A 20,137-nucleotide genomic window follows, 5' to 3' on the forward strand; every position below is an offset into this window, starting at 1 on the left:
GTAAAGTGGCAGGTCCAAAGGAGAAATATAACTCCTAGGTTAATAAGAACGAAGATGTCCCAACGCTGCTGCTGAAATAAATGCAAACTAGTGCTTCCTTCTCCTTTTTACCCTGTGCACCATGCTTAATTGGTTTCAATTATTATATTTCTGTAGAGCAGATTCTGGGAAATGTAGACCAGAAAAATAACTTTTCCATGCTCTACATTTTAGTGAGAGAAGCAGGTGCTCAGCCCTTCACAAGTTTAAGCAATGCATTTTTTTCCACAGCACTTCCTTGCTCCTATGATGAAGATGATGATGACTGAAAACAGCTGCCAGGATACTGAAGGAGAAATATATTGCCCTATGCCTAGCCAGCTGATGTTTCTGTGAACTTTATTGGATCCCAATTAGTAGTTTGTAACAGATCTCTCTGGTGGCAAGTTAAAAAGTAAGAGTTCAGGATTCTGGGAGATTCCATGTAAGACAATTTGCTGGAGATAAAGAAGGAGACTACCTGCATCTAGAACAAATATTTAATCAAGACTTATGCAAATTAAACAGTGGATAAACTAGCAATCAGAATATGCCCTCAACATTTGCTCATAGCCAAAAACTACCTGAAGAAGGCTCCAGAATATATGACCAGGGAGCTAGGAGTGGATAGAGCTAGCTACCAAATATTCTTCATAAAAGGGAAATGAGGAACAAAAGCAATTGAACAATTATAGATTTCGGTGACAGTACGCATTTTAAAAATAATTAATTAAAAATGCAAAAATGACAACACAGCTAAAAAAAACCCTAAAAGGGTATATTTGGCATCTGCATCCAGGATCTTGCTCCTGAGAACTGAAGGTTATAGGAAATATATGTTGGATCACCTTATTTGGTGAGAAGCACAACTAATATGTAGGAGACAATGGAGGATGATCTGCCTTTGTTTTTTCCCCCTTATGCATTGCAGTTACCATGCCATTTGCTGTTACTGTAAAATCAGTTTGTTTGTCCAAGGTGGAGTACGAAACCCACAGGTGTCCAGCCACTATGAATTTTATTTTTTCTTAGAAATGAACCTCACAATAAAAAGCTTCAAAGCAGGTTTGAGAAATGCAGAGCACACTAGAACTAGTGGATGATACCATGAACACAACCTAGCCATTACTTATTGAGGACCTGGCAAATACATTCTGGGGTCTGTGTGGAGTGTAATTCACTATAAGTGAAGGTTTGCTATATCATCCTGTTAACACTTCAAGAGAATCATCTAAGACAGGTAGTCCAGGTTACAAGGTCCCATATCCATGGTGCTTCCTCCTAGGGACACTGACTAGGATCTACCTTATCTGTGCCTCCCATATTATTTCAGTATTCAAATGTTATTAGCAATAGCATTTACATTTCTATACTGCTTCATAGCGATTTACAATCTGTAATCTAATTGCCCCCAACAAGCCGGGTACTCATTTTCCTGATCTACAAAACAATGGAAGGCTGAGTCAACCTTGAAGCCCTGGGATTGAACTCACAACGTTGTGGCTGCAATACCAGCATTTATCCACTGCACCACCAGTGTATAGGGTCTGAACACTAGAAAACAGTTCTAAAACATGCATCAGGGTTTTAATCCCAATTCAAAGATAGATTCTGGGTATAACAAGAACAAGGAGGAAATTTACCCTGCCTGCTCCCACTTGCTGTTTCCATCATCTTTTATACTGGGAAGAAAACTCTCTGAAGGGAAGAGCTTCCTCTTATCTGTGAAAGCTTCACTTGACATTTCAGAACCCAGGGGGGGGAAAATGATTTGAAATTGTGTGGAGAGCCTCCACATATAAAGGAGATTCTCTCCATTCAGCCCCTTCCATAGGAGAGAACCAATGACAGAGACAGAAGTGGACTTCAGCTCCTCAAGTGCTTATTAAAGCCAGAATTTAAAATCCTAAATAAGCCTTTACTCTAGTTATGTGACAATGAAGGGGAGAAATTTCTGAAAGATCTAGTAAGTATATGGGGCGGAAAGACTAAAAACCGCTTTGGGGTGGGGGAGGGATGGGAGACAATAATTGAAAATTAATTTCTACTTTACCTTCTGCATCCAACATCTTTGGGATATCTAGGTACCTTTCAGCCACATCAAAAGCTGTGTTCAAGTTAGTGAAAGGATCATCCTAGGAAGGAAATAATCTGAAGTTAGAAACAAGTAAACAGAAGAAGCAATTTTTAAAGGATATTATTTATATGCAATCCTCGGCTGGTGACAGTGTGCAGAATGACTTTGATCTTTTGACAATGGCAGTCCTAATTTAATAGAGCATTAACCACATATACCACAGAGCTGCTCACATCATTGGAAAGCCTAGTCAATTTAGACAAAAGAAAGCAGAATAGGAAAGAAAATTATTAAAGCCATAGAACATCCACACTAGAAAATTAATGGTAATAATAATGTCATCACTTTCCTTGCCTAACAATGTGTCATGATGTGGCACCCATGTACTTTCTTCAGCCTGAATTTTCACAGGAGGAGTCAGGACTCCTGAACCCAAGGAAGCAATTGCTAAGGAAAATGGCATATTAATTCCCAGCTCAGATTGTCTGAACTTACTGTACCAGAAGGCTGAATATTGATATAACCTTCATTCTTTCTCCCCCAATCTACTACCAAATATACTAAAATGTTAACTGTGACCACTATGTACATTTGCCCAATGCCTTCTTTAGACTTCCTCCTTTAAGGACCTGGAAAGGATGCACAATTATCTCCCTTTCCCAGGAGTATACTTGCTTCCAGTGCCAGCAGTAAGAATGAGTGCACCAGCTAGGTTGGTTGTCAATTTTTTGTGTTCTTTAGAACCAGAGTTCAAATCACTTTTAGGCTTTGATATGAGCAATAAGTATCATATTGTTTTAAAAATAAAGCAAAACAGGTAGAATGCCCACTCTCTTCTCTCCTTTTAGTACAATGGAGCTAGGTCAACTGTTATACCACTGAAATTGCATGACTGGAAAGTTATAATTAAACATTGGCTTTTTGCATATATCAGGGAGGAAGAACAGAGGTTATATCAATGAGCAAATAATGGTCTTCAGAGGCTGTTGTATCACATTTCTCATTATCACCATCACTGGCTATCCTAACTAGGGCTGATGGGAGCTGTGGTTCAACACTAGCTGGAAACTATTGTCCACAACTGGCTTACGTAGTCCTCTCTTGGGCAAGTCAGAAATCTGGTGGTCTTTTCACCCCTTCCATTTTCTTTTACTTTGGCTTTTCTCATACCAAGGGAAACAATTCATTACATTGTTTGAAATATCTACTTTTGTTTTATCTTGGGAAAATTCTTCATTACTTTCAGCTTCTTCCAGTGAGCTAAAATTCCTAGACATCATTTAACAGACAATTTGAGACAGACTGTGTAAGTGTAACTGTCACTAATCTCTCTCAAATTACTATACAATATCTGCTACTTATTAGATCAGAGCCAGTATGGTATAGTGGTTTGAGCACTGGACTCAAGACTAGTTGCCTTGAGTCCCATTTTGGAAGAAAGGTGGGATATAAATCTAATAAACAATAAATAAATAAATAGGACTCTGGTTAACCAGGATTCAAATCCCCATTCAGCTAAACAAACAAAACAAGCTTCATTTATATACCGCTTCATACCGCCTAAGCAGTGTCTAAGCGGTTTACAACTGTAAGCTAATTTACCCCCAACAATCTGGGTACTCATTTTAGCGACCTTGGAAGGATGCAAGCCTGAGTCAAGCTTGAGCCCTTTTGCTGGTATTGAACTCGCAACCTTATGGTTTTGAGTGAGTGGCTGCAGTACAGGCATTTAACCCTTGCGCCACCAGAGCTCCTTACAGCTACAGAAACCCACTGAGATAACTTGGGCAACTCACTCTTTCAGACTTAAAGGATGACCATGGCAAACCTGCTCTGAATAAATCTTACCTAGAAAAGCTAGGATAGTGTTGCCAGAAGTCAGAGTGTTGGAAACACCTAACAATACTTATTAGGAATCCTAAATATGTATACACAAACATAGACCTGTGTGTGTTTTGGAACGGGAAAGAAATATAAATGTAGATTTCTATAAAGAATGCTTTAGTATTAGTAGCTAATACTACTGTTGAGAAGTCTTTTAAAAAGTACTAGTATATATATTGAGTCGGATGACCTGAAAAATTAATGCTGCAGTTTCTTACAGTTTCTCCTTTATGCCAGTATAAAATGCTGACTTGTGTACATAGCTTTCCCTTTTAGTGTTAAAACTTTCTAAGTATTTATTTCCTAAAATGTTACTATGGTAATTATTTCAGTGTCACCAGTCATCACCTTTGTAACAGCAGCAAATCAGCACAATTGTTGAAGCAAGGTAGGAAGAGTGAATAAAAGATGTTGATTATGTCTGCGAGAAAATCACCTAGTGAAATGTGTGTGGAGGGAGTTTATTACTGTTGTTAAAATAATCAGGCTGGGAATGCCAGTCACAAAAATAATATTCTGTTCTTACTGACTAATATGGCATGATTCATAGGCTAGTAAAGTGCTAAGCCTTTGTCTGTCTTCCTCAATGGACAGGATCAAAAGCATGTTCTACCATTAGGATACACCAATTTACAGCTTGAAAAAGAAAATGGAAAATCATACTTGATGCCTCTTTTTGTACACACAAATATGCATACCACTGTTGGGATAAGTGAGGTGATCCTACATACCATAGCTTACTCTGGAAAAGCAAGAGGGATTTATACATTTACTGATTATATATGCCAGTCTGTTGCATGGATTTAACAGTGGTTTACCATGTTTTCATAACCATTACTGATCCTGTGTTAAACAGGCTCAGATTAGTTTAAATACATCTTGTGACAAAATATGAATCATATTTCCTAGGATTATGAAAATTATCTGCTTCTACATGAAATCTAAAGCAAGGACTAATTGGTATAAATTTACCATACTGATATATCTGAACTCTTTGCTAAACTAATTTCTCCCCCTTAGGGTCACTTAGGTCCAAAACACACTGCAGAAATAATCCAGTTTAAGATCACTTTAACTGCCCTGGCTCAATTCTAGACAACTCTGGGAACTGTAGTTTTGTGAGACATTTAGCCTTCTCTGTCCAAGAGCTCAGGTGCTACAATAAACAACAATTCCTAGGGTTCCTTAGCACTGAGCCAGGGAAGTTAAAGCGGTCTCAAACTGGATTATTTCTGCAGTGTGTGTTTTGGATCTTGGATATCCAAATTGTTATTTAGGTATTCATATTCCCAGAACATCAAAACTTGTAACATCCTTAAGGAAGAAGCTGTACCTTTCTTAGCTTTCCATAGTCAATGAGTTCTGGACGATGTCTGTGGATCAAGGCACAGAATCCAAGGCCATCCTTCCAGCTGTAAGAGATGGACACAATTAATTAAGTTGATCAAGGAATGGCTGGCACAAAAGTTGATGGAAACACACAAAGCAAAACAAAGAACAGTCAGTAGAATTTCCCATGCAGTCCATGAGACACAGGGAATGCATTTGATTTGGCTGAGAATGTAGAGTCATAATCTGAAATAAAAGTGAGACATGCCTATGTGCTGATGATTACTAAGTATTGCAGGGAGGGAAAAGGAGGACCAAATACCATAATTCTGTAGAGATAGCATTTCTTGTCCTGGATTTCTCCAGATGTTACTGGACTGCAGCTTCCATTAGTGCCAATGTCTATCCATCCAAAACAATCTGGAAGGATCCAGATTGGGGTTTCTTTCAGATGCAGCCTTCTCTAACCTCGAGGCCCTCCAAATGACATTGGACCATCATCCCCAGCCAGCATGGACAATGGGGTGATGGTGTTTGCAGTCAACCATGTCTACAGAGATGGATGGGGAAGTCTGCATTTGGTTAAATGTATGGTTGATAGGAGCTTTTTCAATACTTAATAAGAATCATAATATAAGTTAAGTTCTTTCATAATGTCAACCCCCAAATTTTCAGTTCTGTTAAGAGGAATTTTGTGAACACTGGTGCTGAAATTAAAGAATAAAAATAGATGCATTTGATACAAGATTTATGAGAGACTTGATGTCTCCTTCCTTCAAACAAGACAGAATCCCTTTACTAATTATTAGTTGCCTTCTTTTCTCTCTTCTCCTTTACTGAGTTTTGCAGGGCTGTTGTCCACCAGTTGCACAGCAATGGTTCACAACAAGGTATGAGCAAGGAAAGGAGAAAAGCCATGCTATCAGGAATAAGATCCATCAATTCCACCTTGCCTCCGTGTTACGGAGAACAGACACTGTTACAACAAAACTCTGTCCTAGCTTTAACATGGAAGTTTTAAACATTTACATGTATAAAAACACTTGTAGAAAGCAGATGGATATTTTTAAACAGTGTTAAACAAATGCAGTGTGCATACGTATAGGATAGTGATGGGGAAAATAGCTAGTACAGAGTGTTCTTTGTGTTTCCTTGTCATCACTGGATGATAACACAATGAAATTGGGTCTCTCTGCACATCCACAGGATTGCAGATCATTGTATATTTATGTATCCCCTGCACAGATATGTATACAGCTTGGAAAAGTTACTTTTTGAACTACAATTCCCAGAGCCCTCTAGCCATGCTGGCTAGGGGATCCTGGGAGTTGCAATATACAGTATATACAAAATTATATTTCCTAGCTCTACCCCTGTGACATAAAACTTGGGTGACTGTGGCCCAATTTGTAAATACATTCCCATCTTGCTAAGCCACACTTCCACATTAGCTTAAAAGTATAGTGATCTTAAAGTAGAATTCCCCATTTAAGTGTAAGTTACAGTCATGTTTTCTCAATGTGGCACTAAACCACAGTCCTCCTTGTTTTGGTAAAATGCTGTTTATTTTAACCAGGACTGGGACATCAATGAAAGATGGTATGAGGTGTGAGGGAGGTCTGTGTTGACCTGACTCTCAGTGCTGGCTGGCTAAATTACAATTTAGTGAGCCAGAAATGTACCCCAATGGGGCCTGTTTGTGCTTCTAGCCACAAACCTGACAGTAAGAAAAAGTAAAAAGAGCATGAACATTTTGAATTACACCAGATGTGGGGATACACACACAATTGTCTTCATAGTATAGTGCAGGGGAAAACCCTCAGTCTTTTGACTTACTTGTTCCACCACCAATCCTTTAATGGGCAGTAGTGGTAAGGCCCATTGTTAACTGTTCTTAATGCTGAGGTTAGTAACAATTGGGTAACCACCAGGCAGTATCCAAATCCCTTGGAATATGCAAGATTACAAGTCACAGGCTGCTACCCTTCAACCTTTACGTTACCTGATATGGAAGTTTTGGATGTTCACATTTTTGTATGGGGCTGTCTTCCTCTGACACCATAACAAAAGCCCTTCTTTAGCAGATGTCTCTAGGGAACAAAAGGTACAAAGATTAGCCAACCACTGTGGTGCTTCTTCCACTATCTTTAAAAGTTGCTTATTCATTCTGAGCTTTAAAATATTTGAAGCCATTGAGGAAGATTTAGGCCACTCCTTTGATTTACACTATAGTCCACAGAGTACAGTTTAAAATCTTAATGGGAGTCATTTTTATTTTTATTTTTGAGAAAGTGCTGGAGTGTGTGTGTTTTTTCCTAACCACACATCAGTATTACCTAAGCAGCTAATAAAACATCAACAGTGACAGCAACCTTTTATTTATTAAAAAATAAAATAAGAGGGTGGTGACCTGAACCTCTTCCCCACACTCCTTTTCACCTACAGATAGGAAACCTAGTACCCTTCAATTGTTGTTGAATATAAACTCTCACCAGCCCTATCAAAGACCAATAAACATAGATAATGGAAGATGCAATTTCAGCAGCTCTGGAGGTTTCCCTGCCTCCCTGTTCTACACCAAGGTCTCCCGTCACCTCTACAATCCAAAAGTTAGAGGTCAGGAAGTCAATTGCAACTAATGCTGAATTTCACCAGGGCACCATTCATACTAACTTTTTTGTGACAAGTAGATCCAGGGAGATTCAATGATGCAATACTGAATCAAAATTCCCACTATCTTTACCGTAATTGAATCTCTCTGTGGCAATTTAACACTGATGAAGTTCACATTACCATTTGTATCGAATTAAAATGGAGCCACCATTTCAATCGTTCTTGGGATTTTTTTTACACTGTCAATCAAATGATGTGCATCTATGTCACACTGTTTGGTCAACCCCCCCCCCCCCCGGCAGTCAGCTTTGGAGGATGGCAATGGCAAGCCCCTCAAAACAACCCTTAGCAAGAAACCCTGGGATACATTAGCCTTGTGGGGGCTAACACTCTCTCAGCCATATAAGAATATAATTTCTCAGCAATATAATATGTGTGCGAGGGCTTTAGATTGCACCAACTTGGGAGCAGGGTCTGTTGTGGTTTTATTTCTTGAGAAAGAGGAAAAAAACGAACTCTAACTCACTGCCCCACTAATAGTTTTTTTTAATGTCAAGCAAATCATGTGCACCTTTGTCATACTGATGACACGAGTATTTAAAGGTGCAGTCTACTGTGGCCATGCAAAAGCAAATATGTGCATAAGTTGTCCATTTAAAAAAAAAAACACCCCTCCATCTAATGATGTTCCCAGGAGAACTCCCTCTCTGGCTTTGGTGGCTCTGGGCTGGGAATCAGACATCGTGCAGATAAGGGCAGAAAAGAAAAAAAAACAACAGAGCTGCACTTTCCAATACATGGAAAGTTTGAATCCACTGCATTTCTGGCACTGCTTTTTTCACTTCCACAAACAAGTGCCGAGATGGAAAAGGAATGGCTCTTGGCTGGCAGGGAGAGGGCAAAGGGCTGGGCACGATCTGCCCCCTGCACATTAACCCCTCCCTCCTGGATGTCCTGAATAGGATCAGGAGCAAGTTCCATCAACGACACCCTGATAAAATCTGGTGTTTTGGAAAAGAAATGGGAAAAACTCAATCTTGGAAAAAACAGGTTAAGGGGGATTTGCACTTCCCAAATGTGAATGACCCCTTTATAAAACTGGTTTACAAACTGGTTTATAACATAGTGTGAACGGCTCCCAGCATAGTGTCAGCTGCAGTTGCTCTCTACTTCCATCATAAACTTATGAGCAACAGATTAAAAACTTGGGAGGTAGAAAGCAGCTTTACATTAAGCAGAGATGTCATTGTACGAATGGATATGGAGCTTTTTCTGTCTCCTATCTTAACCTTGCACCTGCATAACATATCAAGCAAAGTACTGTACTTAGACCAGCCAGAGGGACTGGTCTAAGCCTAGGGCTTCATCTGGATGGCAAAAATAATCCATTTAACTGTAATGGTTCAATGCTATGGAATTCTGGGATTCGTAGATTTGTGAGATACTTACACTTCTCTGTCAGAGAGCTCTGGTGCCACAACAAAATACAAACCCCAGGATTCTATAGAATGGAGCAATGGCAGTTAAAGCAGTGTCTAACTACATTATTTCTCCAGTACAGATGCAGCCTAAGAGGTTTAAGTCTCCAAATACTCTACTGCAGCCACCATCATTCACTCTAATCCCTTTAACTCCATGGAACAGTACTTCAAAAAGAAAAAAAGGAAGTAAACAGGAAATGACTGGGTGTAAAAAGTCAATTCATGGGCATGTTTTATACATCCCAGGGTGCCTAAAACATGGTGAAAATTCCTCTCACACACATCCTTGGAGACATTTGGGGGCAAAAAATTTACATTTATTTTCATGCAGGGGTGCAGAGGGGAGATGTGGCACTTCAAGGTCTACTGGGGACTGATGTGGCCCCCTAGCCTCCCATACTGTTTCACCCTGATCTAAACAGAGAGATGAACTTCATCTGGTGAGAACTCTTACTACAGGTGACTAAGAAGTTTATCGCACCGGGTTCTCGGCCCGGCCCGGCAGGAAATGGAAATGAGTGGGGGATGGATTTTACCGCACGCACCCATCCCTCACTCGTTCCGTTCCCCCTCTCTTCCCTGCCCATTCCGTTCCAGAGGGGACGCTTTTTGAGAACTGTTCAGAACAGTTCTCAAAAATTTCCCCCTCTGGAACGGATTAAGAACGGAAGAGAGGGGGAACGGAACGAATGAGGGACGGATGCGTGCGGTAAAATCTGTCCCCCACTCGTTCCGCACTCATCCCTACTCCTTCCGTTCCGTTCTCAGAACGCGTGGAAGGAACGCAGTGCGATAAAGTTCTGTATTACTAACTTCAGTTCTGGCAATACAGGTTATCATAGCATAGACAATTTGAAGAATCTGTAGCACTCCAGCTCTTGGGGACTCCAGATCCCAACAGTTTCACTGAACCTGGCCAGTGGTGATGGATCATGGGTATAGCAATAGTTGATCAGATCTGGAGGGCCAAAGGTTCCTCAATTCTGCTCTAAGTAAAAATAATTTCCTAGTGGCTTTCGATGAAATCACTTAACAGTTGGGAAAGGACAAGTTGTTCTCTAATATTCCTTGGATAGAACAATTGTTCTTCATATTTAACCTTGAGAGGGTGCCTGTTTTGTGTTTTATGACTGAATATGGTTTATATTTAATAACATCATCAATCATACTGTGGTGGGCTGGAGTATGAAAACAAAAAGAAAGGAAAGGGTTTTGTATCTTAGGACAATGGCAATACAAACTCTTGGTTGTTCTCAGAAATCTTCAAAGCACCAATCATGATCTTACTGAACTGACTGAGGGAGCAGATAATTGGTTCTCCAGATATCTGCAATATTTCTGGTACCATTCCCCAACCTGAGGCCTCCAGTTTTGTTGAACTACACAAATTTCTGTGAAGGGTTATGGAAGTTGTAGTCCAACACATCTGGAGGGCACTAGGCTGAAAGTAGGTAGTTAACAGTATATCAGAATCATAAGTTTGCAGATCTAACACCGACAAGTCCGTCACTCCAGAGGACGAATCAGGTTAAATGTGATGGTCAGGAGTGCCTGTTACCAGCTTCAGATGATACACCAGTTGCATCCTTTCCTGAAAGTTGGGGATCTTGAAACTGTGGTACATGCACTGATAACCTCCTGTCTTGATTTCTGTAATGCACTCTACATGGGGCTACCCTCGTGCTTGGTCCGGAAACTTCAACTAATACAGAATATGGCAGCCAGATTGGTCTCAGGTACATCCAGAAGAGACCATATAATACCGATCTTAAGATCACTTCACTGGCTGCCTACCAGTTTCCGGGCCCAGTACAAGGTGTTGGTTATCACCTTTAAAGCCCTAAACGGCTTGGGTCCAACCTATCTTTGGGGCTGCCTCCGTCTGTACAATCCACCAACACTTAGGTCCTCTGGGAGGAATTTGCTGCAACCTTTAAAAACTAGACGGTCTGCAACTGCCCAGAGGACCTTTTTGGCTATCGCTCCCAGATCATGGAATGGTTTGTGAGACGAGATCCACCATATTACCACCTTAAACAGCTTTAAGAAAGCTGTTAAGACGGATCTCTTCCAGCAGGCCTTTCCTCAATTGATGCCCAGCCACCAAAAGAAAACTTAATTCATTGACCTCTGATTTGCCTACAGTCACTGTTTATTTGTTATTATTATTATAGTTTTGAGTATGTTTTAAATTATAAATGGTTTAATTGTATTTTAAGGGGGTGTGGGCTTGGGGGTTATGTTGCACAATGTACTTTTAATGTTGTAAGCCACCCCGATTGCGTTGTGCAGATAATTATTATTATAGCAAGATCTGTTTGCAAAGTCATCAGAACATGAAGGGACCCTGTCATGGCCAGCCAAGATGAGCTCTCGGAGGATGAGAAGGAGGATGAGCCTCCTCCAGAGCAAGGGCTGATTGAGGCTACGCCAGGTGTTAGTTCTGCTCTGCCAGGTCCCAGCTGTGCTTCCCCAGCCCCAGAGCAGGAGGTCCAACCAGGTCCTAGTGCTTAGGAAAGGCCTTCTATGGTGCCACAGCCCAGTGGTGACTCGGGAGACGAGGCGTGCCTGCAAGTGCCTTCTTACCAAGAGAGAAGAGCCGAGAGTGCTTGCAGGCGCAGATCCAGGAGGATTGCAGAAAGACAATTAGCAAACCAGCCTCAGGTGGCTCGAGGGAGAGCTTCCCTGATTTAAGTGGGAGAGAGGCTTGAGTTTATTGCATGATCTCTCGGCGTGATTGCTGCTAGCACTAGCTCCTAGTATCTGGATTCTTTGTTACCTTGACCTCGGAACGGACTTTGTTATCTCTTGGCTGTTTTGACCTTGGACTGTTTGACCAACGTTGTTTCTCAGTATCCTGACTTCGGCTTGACTCTCGGAACGTTTGGGCTTCTGGAATTCTGAACTCGGCTTGTTTTCTCGGACTGCTCTCAGACTGATTCCTTGCAAGGTCTGCTTTACTTTCACTTCCACTGTGCTAAGGCTCTGTTATCGGCTACTGTCAAGTGTCTGCTGGCAGCATTTCCGGGCAGACCCCTTGCTTGCAACCCCATCCCACCCCAAACAAAAAAAGGATTGTAAATAGCAGAGCTATGAAAAGTTACTCTGAGGGGATAGGAGGAGGGTAGGAGTGGCCCAATAATGTAAATCTTCCAAACTCTGGCAAACATGGACAGGTGGTCAGTTTTTTTAAATGTTAACAAAGGAGTGGGTCAAATACTGCATGTATCCAACAAGACTGTTTTGCAACTCTCAAGACGTTCCCAAATGAGGAAAAATTGTTTGATTGCCCCCCACCGTCAAAAAGCTCAGTTCACTTTCTAATAAATAATTTCCCCATGCCCTCCTCATCCACTATTCTAGACCCAGAAAATGTATGTGTATAGGAGGCCCCCTTCCTGCTTTAAAAGGCCGCTCCTGGATATTCAACAGCCTAAGGGGCCCATTGTGAAACTGTCTCCAAAGCTTCCTAGAGGCATGAGGTGGGAGTATTTTTAGTACCTTTAAAGAATATTATTGGAGATGTGGCTTTAGCAAGGGATGCTCAGGAGCTCCTTTACACTATGCAAGCATAGCTCCATGTTTCTACATTAAATGCAATGGTTCCATTCCATGGAATGCTGGGATCTGTAATCTAGGGACGGGTACTTAGAATTTTCAGCCAGAGAGCTCTAGCACTTCACCAAAATACAAATCCCAGGATTCCACAGGATGCAGTCATGGCACTTAAGTAGAAATCATCATGCTATATTTGTGTAGCTTGGAAGGGCACTAGGTAGTTGCCCATCCTTGAGTTCAGTATGCAGGGGGGTCTTGTAGCATCTTTGAGACTAAGTGCCATGGCAACACCCCATGGAATCCTGGGGTCAGCAGTTTCGGGAAGAACATTTAGAATTCTCAGATGGCTTTAATGCTTCACCAAAAGCAAGTTGTATGATTCCATAGGATGTTGTCATGACAGTTAAAGTGGAATATAGGGCTATATCCATGTTAGTGTGAATGGGCAGTTGTGTGGACCAAAATCTCTTTGTCAACTGCTTTTGGTAGCTCCAAAACAAACACTTAGGTCAGGGGTAGGCAATCTTTTTGAGCCAGGGGCCGGGTTGCTGTCCCTCAGACAACTGGGGGGGGGGGGGGGGGGTGAAGCCAAAAAATAAATAATTAATTTTAAAAAAAAATTTAAATAAATAAATAAATAAACCGGGACAAATGTAGGACAAAATTTTCAAATGGGGGACAGTTTTTTTAAAAAAATGGAGGACACGCGAAAAAATTTGCTGATTTTTAAAAAAATGTTAATATAAATGCATGTTTCTGAGGCTTCTATGGACAATTGCCCCCTTTGCCCGCCTCCTCCTGATACGCCAAAGGCAAGAGGCCACATCCGGCCCGCGGGCCGCAGGTTGCCTACCCCTGACTTAGGACCTATGAATGTTTTGCTCTAGAGCATACATTTATGGAGTGATTTCCTAGCACACTAGTAATTTTGCAAGGAATAGGAAGCACATTTCGATTTACCTTCCACTGAGATATCCTGAATCGCAAAACGGAGAATGATGGTCCAAATCATGCCAAGTGTCATTTTTGCATTCCCGTCAACAATTTCTGCAAGAGAAAAGGGGAGATATTGTTTTATTGAACAAAAAAATAGCATCAATATGTATTCTAACAGAATGTACAGTGGGCCCTTGGTATCTGCTTGAGTTCGGTTCCAAGACCCTCTGTGGATACCAAAATCTGTGGATGCTCAAGTCCCTTATGTAAAATGGCAAAAATCAAAGTTTTTGGTTTGTTTGTTTTTTAAAAATTCAAGCAGTGGATGTTTGAATCTGTGGATGCAAAATCCGTGGATATAGAGGGCCAACCATATAATTAATCCAGCACAGATCTAAAGAGATTGCTATTTATGATGAAAAAACACCCTGAAACTCTGGAAGACTGTAGGAGCCCTGGTGGTGCAGTGATTAAATGCCTGTACTGCAGCCACTCAATTAAAACCCTAACGTTGCGGGTTCAATACCAGCGGAAGGGCTCAAGCCTGACTCAGGCTTGCATCCTTCCAAGGTCGTTAAAATGAGTACCTACATTGTTGGGGGTAATTAAGCGTACAGTTATAAGCCGCGTAGACACTGGAGTTTATCACACAGGCCCCTGGAACGGGCCTTGTGCATTACAAAAGGGGCTGGGATGGGGCCAGAACGAGTGGGGGACGCATTTTACTGCACACAAAAGTCCCCCGTTCCGTTCCGTTCCATTCCCCATCCATCCCACAGGAGGTGATTTTTGAGAACTGTTCAGTAACCATTTTCAAAAACTGCCTCCTGTGGGACGGATGGGGAACGGTAAGGGGACTCTTGTGTGCGGTAAAATGCACCCGCCATTCGTTCCGCACTCATTCCCGGCCCCTTTTGTTCGGTTCCCAATCCATCCCGGTGCAATAAACTTCATTGTTAGTTCAGTATGAAGCGGTATATAAATGAAGCTGTTTGTTTTGCTTTTGTTTTAAATCTGTTTCAGTCCTGGGGGAGTGAAAGGCAAAGGCAGAAATCCTGCATCATGAGACATAAGAGTATCAGGTAGTTATGGTCCAAAACCCACTGCAGAAATAATCCAATTTGAGATGGCTTTAACTACCCTGCTAGAGAACTCTGGGAACTGTAGTTTTGTGAGACATTTAGACTTCTCTGTCAGAGCACTCTGGTGCCACAATAACCTACAATTCTCAGAATTCTCTAGCACTGAGCCAGGGCAGTTAAAGTGGTCTCAAACTGGATTATTTCTGCACTATGTTTTGGACTTATATGTCCATAGCTATGGCCTGGTACAGACTGCCAGAAAGCGGCAGTCTGGGGCCAATTTTAGCACTCAGGAGTGCAGAGTGACCACATGGTCCTAAGCTGTACGCATGGCACCAGCACCATCATGACGAAGCCCCATCCACATGGGGGCTGCCATGATGATGCAAGCATTGCGCAGCGTCTGTACGTTGCGGTGCCACACTTGCATCATCGACGTACGACAGTGTGCCAATGGTGCACTCATGGCATCCACTGCACGCAGCAAAAAGAACCCACTTTTAGCAGGTTCTTTTTGGTACAGAGGGAGGCCCCGCGTGGTTTAGATGCTGCGGCGTCCCTCAGTCTCCCAATGACCCCTATGTCTCCCAATGTTTATGTCTCCTGATGCAAGATTTCTCAAAGCCTACCTCGTAAATTGCAATGCCTCCAACAAACTGTCACCTTCATGTTGTTAGAGAGCAAAGGAGCAGTGGGGATGCATTCAACTATTTTTTCTGTAAATGGACTCACTGCAACAGGTTTCCACAGAGATCTCCAGAAGTCCTTAGGAGGTTCCTGCATATGATTACAGGAAACATATAATCCTCCTGATGAAACAGCTGCCAATCGATTTCCAGGCTGAATTCAAAGTGCTAGCTATGACCTTTAAAGCTCTACACAGCTTGCTTTGAGACAGTATCTCCCTGTATGAATCGACGAGTTCTAACAGGGATTTGAACCCTGGTCTCCAGAACTATATCCAATGCTCAAACCACTACATTACACTGGCTCTCTGGAAGCAAGTAGACTAGATTATCCCATCTCCCTAAGTAAATGAGAAGAAAAAGTTCCCTCGTTTCACTTTTATTTTAGAACAGTCCTTTTAGTTAAGAATTTCTGTCTTAGTTTGCAAAAAGATCCTGTGCATGTTTGAATGAAAAGCTGTGAACAACTGTGGCTGGTATGTAATGCACAACACTGAAGACATCACCAGGGAAAGTCCCAAGATCTCAGATTTTGGCCCAGAAACCTCAGAGCCTGAGATGATCCTGAACTGGCATGCCTACTGCCAGTTCAGTGAAAAATTGGAATTTCCACCAGGAGCAACAATTCTCATTGAAAACAAGCTGCAGGGCTTCCTTGCGCACTATCATGCTTTAAAAAGGGAAGGATTTTCAGCCACCCTGACCATTTCAGGGTTGTTGTTGGGTTTCCCCACCCCACTTTGGCCTTTCTTCTATATTTGTTTATGAAGTTCTGTTATAGTATCAGAACTCTCAAGATTATACACTTTTTCTCCCCTTACTGCATTCAGTGTTGCCCTTTATCTATCCAGCCTCCACCATCTCGACTTCATAGATATCTAACCAGAACTGGTGCAATTACATTGAGCCTTGTGAGGATGCAGTTATCTTTGTGTAGCACCAGAATAGCACTACTTTCCTCTAAACCTCTCACTGTCTTGCCCCAAACCTAGAAAAGCTAAATTTTGGGACTGATTGTAGGCCATAATGGCTGGGGGATTCTAGGAGTTGTAGTGCACATGTAACCTTTGTGAGCCCACTGTAACAGTAGTGGGATGTTAAGTGCACAGGGGCTAGTTTGAAGTGATTTGTGGTTCAGGGATTGCAGTGGAAATTATAAACGCTCTTCTAGCTGAAGAATTGTGAATACATGAGGGGTGGCCTGAAAGTATTATATAAGCCAGAACATGTGTTTATTACGATTTTGGCTGGAACAGACATGACTGACTGATATATATATAGAACCGAGGTACAATGGAACACAACACCATCACTCACTCTCCCACATCACCAGTTATGAGTAGGAAGAAGAGTGAAACAAATAACTGCCTGTTTTAAACGCTGCAATCCACTGTTCTCTCTTGCCTAGTAGCAGCCAACCAGCCAGTTTGTACTGCTTTGCATGGAAGTGATAAGAAACCTTGCTCAGCCAAAGCCACTGTGCTTAATTCTCTCCTTTGCTTACCTGCATGTACCCAACTTTAGATCAGAATTACAGCATGGAAACAGAATTCAATTTCCAGAAATTCTGGGTGTTCTAGTCCAAAAAGGTAATTTTTCAAGCTTTGCTTTTGGTATGGTGCAAATAGAGTCATAGGTAAACTGGAGGGGTGTGTGTGTGTCTATTTTTAGATTTCTTGAGAATATTTATGCTATCTTTTTGATAATCAAGGATGGATTTCTAATATGCAGCTCACAAGAATCCAGGCAAGAAGAATTTTTTCTAGAAAACATGTTATAAATCACTCCCACAAAAAGCTTCTGTAATTTTGCACAGAGGCCTAAGAGTCCAGCAAGTGGTTTGATAAGAAATCCATTTTCCCATTTAAAAGGTTCTACCCCAAACAAAAAGTTTCTATTTCTTTATTTCAGTTGCATTCATATAATTTCTTTAAAGTCAATCCAGATTTTTTAGTGGTTATTCCTCATAATCTTCCCTTTTTAAAACCACAGAATTTAACTTGGACACTGCCAATACAGGATCTGTCCTGCATTCATATATCCTTAAGCTTGCAGTATTGTAGTTGCTGGCTTGTAGATATTTTGGAGCAAAGATAATAATAATAATAAAATTTTTATTTATACCCCGCCCTTCCGAATGATCAGGGCGGCTAACAAAGTGCACCGAAGCGCAGACAGAGTACAAAGTTAAAAACAAACACGATATTATCAATCCATAAAAACAATAAAAAACCCCCTTAGCCCAACCTCACGGCCACGAGAGAGGAGGGAGGCCCACAGGATGTTTTAAACGGGGAATGCCTGATTAAATAGGAAGGTTTTTAAGCCCTTCCTAAATTGGGCCAGGGTGGTGGATGAGCGGAGCTCCGTGGGCAGCGTGTTCCAGAGGGCTGGGGCAGCTGTGGAAAAAGATCTTCTGGCCGTAGCAGCCAACCTAGCCCCAGGCACCTTCAGGAGTTGCTGCCCAGATGTTCTGAGGGTGCGAGGCGGAGTGTACGGGGAGAGGCGGTCCTTCAGGAATCCTGGACCCAAGCCATTTAGGGCTTTATAGGTAATAACCAACGCCTTATATTGTGCTCGGAAGCGAATGGGCAGCCAATGGAGACCTTTAAGCACGGGTGTTATGTGGCTGGTCCTGGGAGCACCAGTGACCAGCCGTGCTGCCATGTTCTGCACCAGTTGCAGCTTCCGAGTTAGATATAAGGGTTGCCCCATGTAGAGTACATTACAGAAATCCAGTCTCGAAGTTACCAGAGCGTGTACAACAGTTTCAAGGTCCCTCTGGGCCAGGTATGGGCGCAGCTGGCGAATCAGCCGAAGCTGATAACAGGTGCTCTTGACTGTCGCATTCACCTGAGCAGTCAGGTGAAGGGAAGAGTCAAGAAGCACCCCCAGACTGCGCACGGAGTCCTTCACGGGGAGCGTGACCCCATTCAGGACAGGTGGAACCACCGTCATTCCTGGACCAGGGGAACCTATCACTAGTACCTCCGTCTTCTCTGGATTAAGTTTGAGTCGGTTTTCCCTCATCCAGCCCATTACTGACTCCAGACAGGCCACAAGGGAAGAGACGCCATCCCCGGTCACTGCATCAGTCGGAGACATAGAGAAAATAATTTGGGTGTCATCAGCGTACTGATAACCCCGCGCCCCATGTCTCCGGATGATCTCTCCCAGCGGTTTCATGTAAATGTTAAATAGCATGGGGGACAGAATGGCTCCCTGAGGGACCCCAGTTTTAAGGGCCCGCTCACTGGAGCACACGTCCCCCAGCTGCACCATCTGGGACCTCCCAGAGAGGTAGGAACGGAACCACTGAAGCGCAGTGCCCCCAATTCCCACCTCAGCCAGACGCCCCAGAAGGATACCATGGTCTATGGTATCGAAAGCCGCTGAGATGTCCAAGAGCACCAACAGGGACACGCTTCCCCTGTCAATGCCCAGACGGAGATCATCGACCAAGGCGACCATGGCCGTCTCAACCCCATGACCCGCCCGGAAGCCAGTTTGAAATGGGTCCAGATAATCCGTTTCATCCAAGACCTCCTGAAGCTGAATCGCAACCGCCCTCTCAATCACCTTCCCCAAGAATGGTAGCAGCGACACCGGCCGATAATTATTATGAACCAGGGGGTCAAGGGAGGGCTTTTTTAGGATCGGTCTTACTATGGCCAATTTAAGATCCGATGGAAATCGCCCATCCCTGAAAGATGTATTTATTATCCGGCGTAACAAAAGTGTCACCGCCGGTCCCCCCTGGGCCGCTAACCATGAGGGACAGGGATCAAGAGAGCAGGTTGTTTTCCGAACACTTCCGAGGATCTTGTCCACATCCTCGGTACTCACCGACTCAAACTGATCCAGAATAATACAGTCTACGGAGGCTCCGGACAGTTCTACCCTAGGTTCTGCCATAATGTCGGCGTTCAGACCTTCGCTTATACGAGAAGTTTTATCCACGAAAAAGTCGTTAAATAAGTCGCAGCAGGCCTTAGAAGGTTCAAGGATCTGGTTCAGGGCGGGAGGGAGCTGAGTTAGCTCCCTGACCACCCTGAACAACTCTGCTGGACGCGACTCCGCGGACGCAATACGAGCACCATAGAACGAATTCTTTGTTGCTCGTATTGCCTCTCCATAGTCCTCTAACAGTCGGTCTAGGAGAGTCTTGTCGCTTAAGCGAAGGTGTTTCCGCCAACGGTACTCTAGCCGTCGCAGAGCCCGCTTCCTCGCCCGGAGATCTTCCGTGTACCAGGGCTTGCGTTTGGAAGCGGGCCTGAGAGGGCGCTTGGGAGCGATTCTGTGTATAGATGTTAATTATACAGCTAATATGGTATCAAAGAGCCCTAGATAAGACCTATTGCTAGGGCTGTAATTACAAAAATTCTCTGCCAACACAAGACGATTTTTGAGTTAAGCCCTACCTGTTTGATATGCCTTTTTCTGTCTGAACCAAATTAACAACATTTTGTCTGC

At 42.7% G+C, this 20,137-nt stretch overlaps 1 protein-coding gene across 6 annotated transcripts in view; it reads right to left on the reverse strand.

Annotated features, from left to right (window-relative positions):
- The window catches only part of ACTN1 (actinin alpha 1), a 133,884-nt gene that overhangs the window by 43,698 nt on the left and 70,049 nt on the right, over nt 1-20,137 (reverse strand). For all 6 annotated transcript variants that reach the window (XM_089521742.1, XM_089521737.1, XM_089521740.1 and 3 more), the window contains exons 4-7: nt 13,921-14,007; nt 7,311-7,398; nt 5,313-5,391; nt 2,072-2,153 (exon numbers count right to left, since the gene is read on the reverse strand). In XM_089521742.1, coding sequence (XP_089377868.1) covers nt 2,072-2,153; nt 5,313-5,391; nt 7,311-7,398; nt 13,921-14,007 — 336 coding nt within the window. The remainder of the gene's footprint in view (nt 1-2,071; nt 2,154-5,312; nt 5,392-7,310; nt 7,399-13,920; nt 14,008-20,137) is intronic.

Source organism: Sceloporus occidentalis, unplaced genomic scaffold, assembly GCF_023333645.1.
Source record: "Sceloporus occidentalis isolate IW3139 unplaced genomic scaffold, rSceOcc1.0.p SCAF_4, whole genome shotgun sequence".
In the NCBI taxonomy this organism is placed as follows: Eukaryota; Metazoa; Chordata; class Lepidosauria; order Squamata; family Phrynosomatidae; genus Sceloporus; species Sceloporus occidentalis.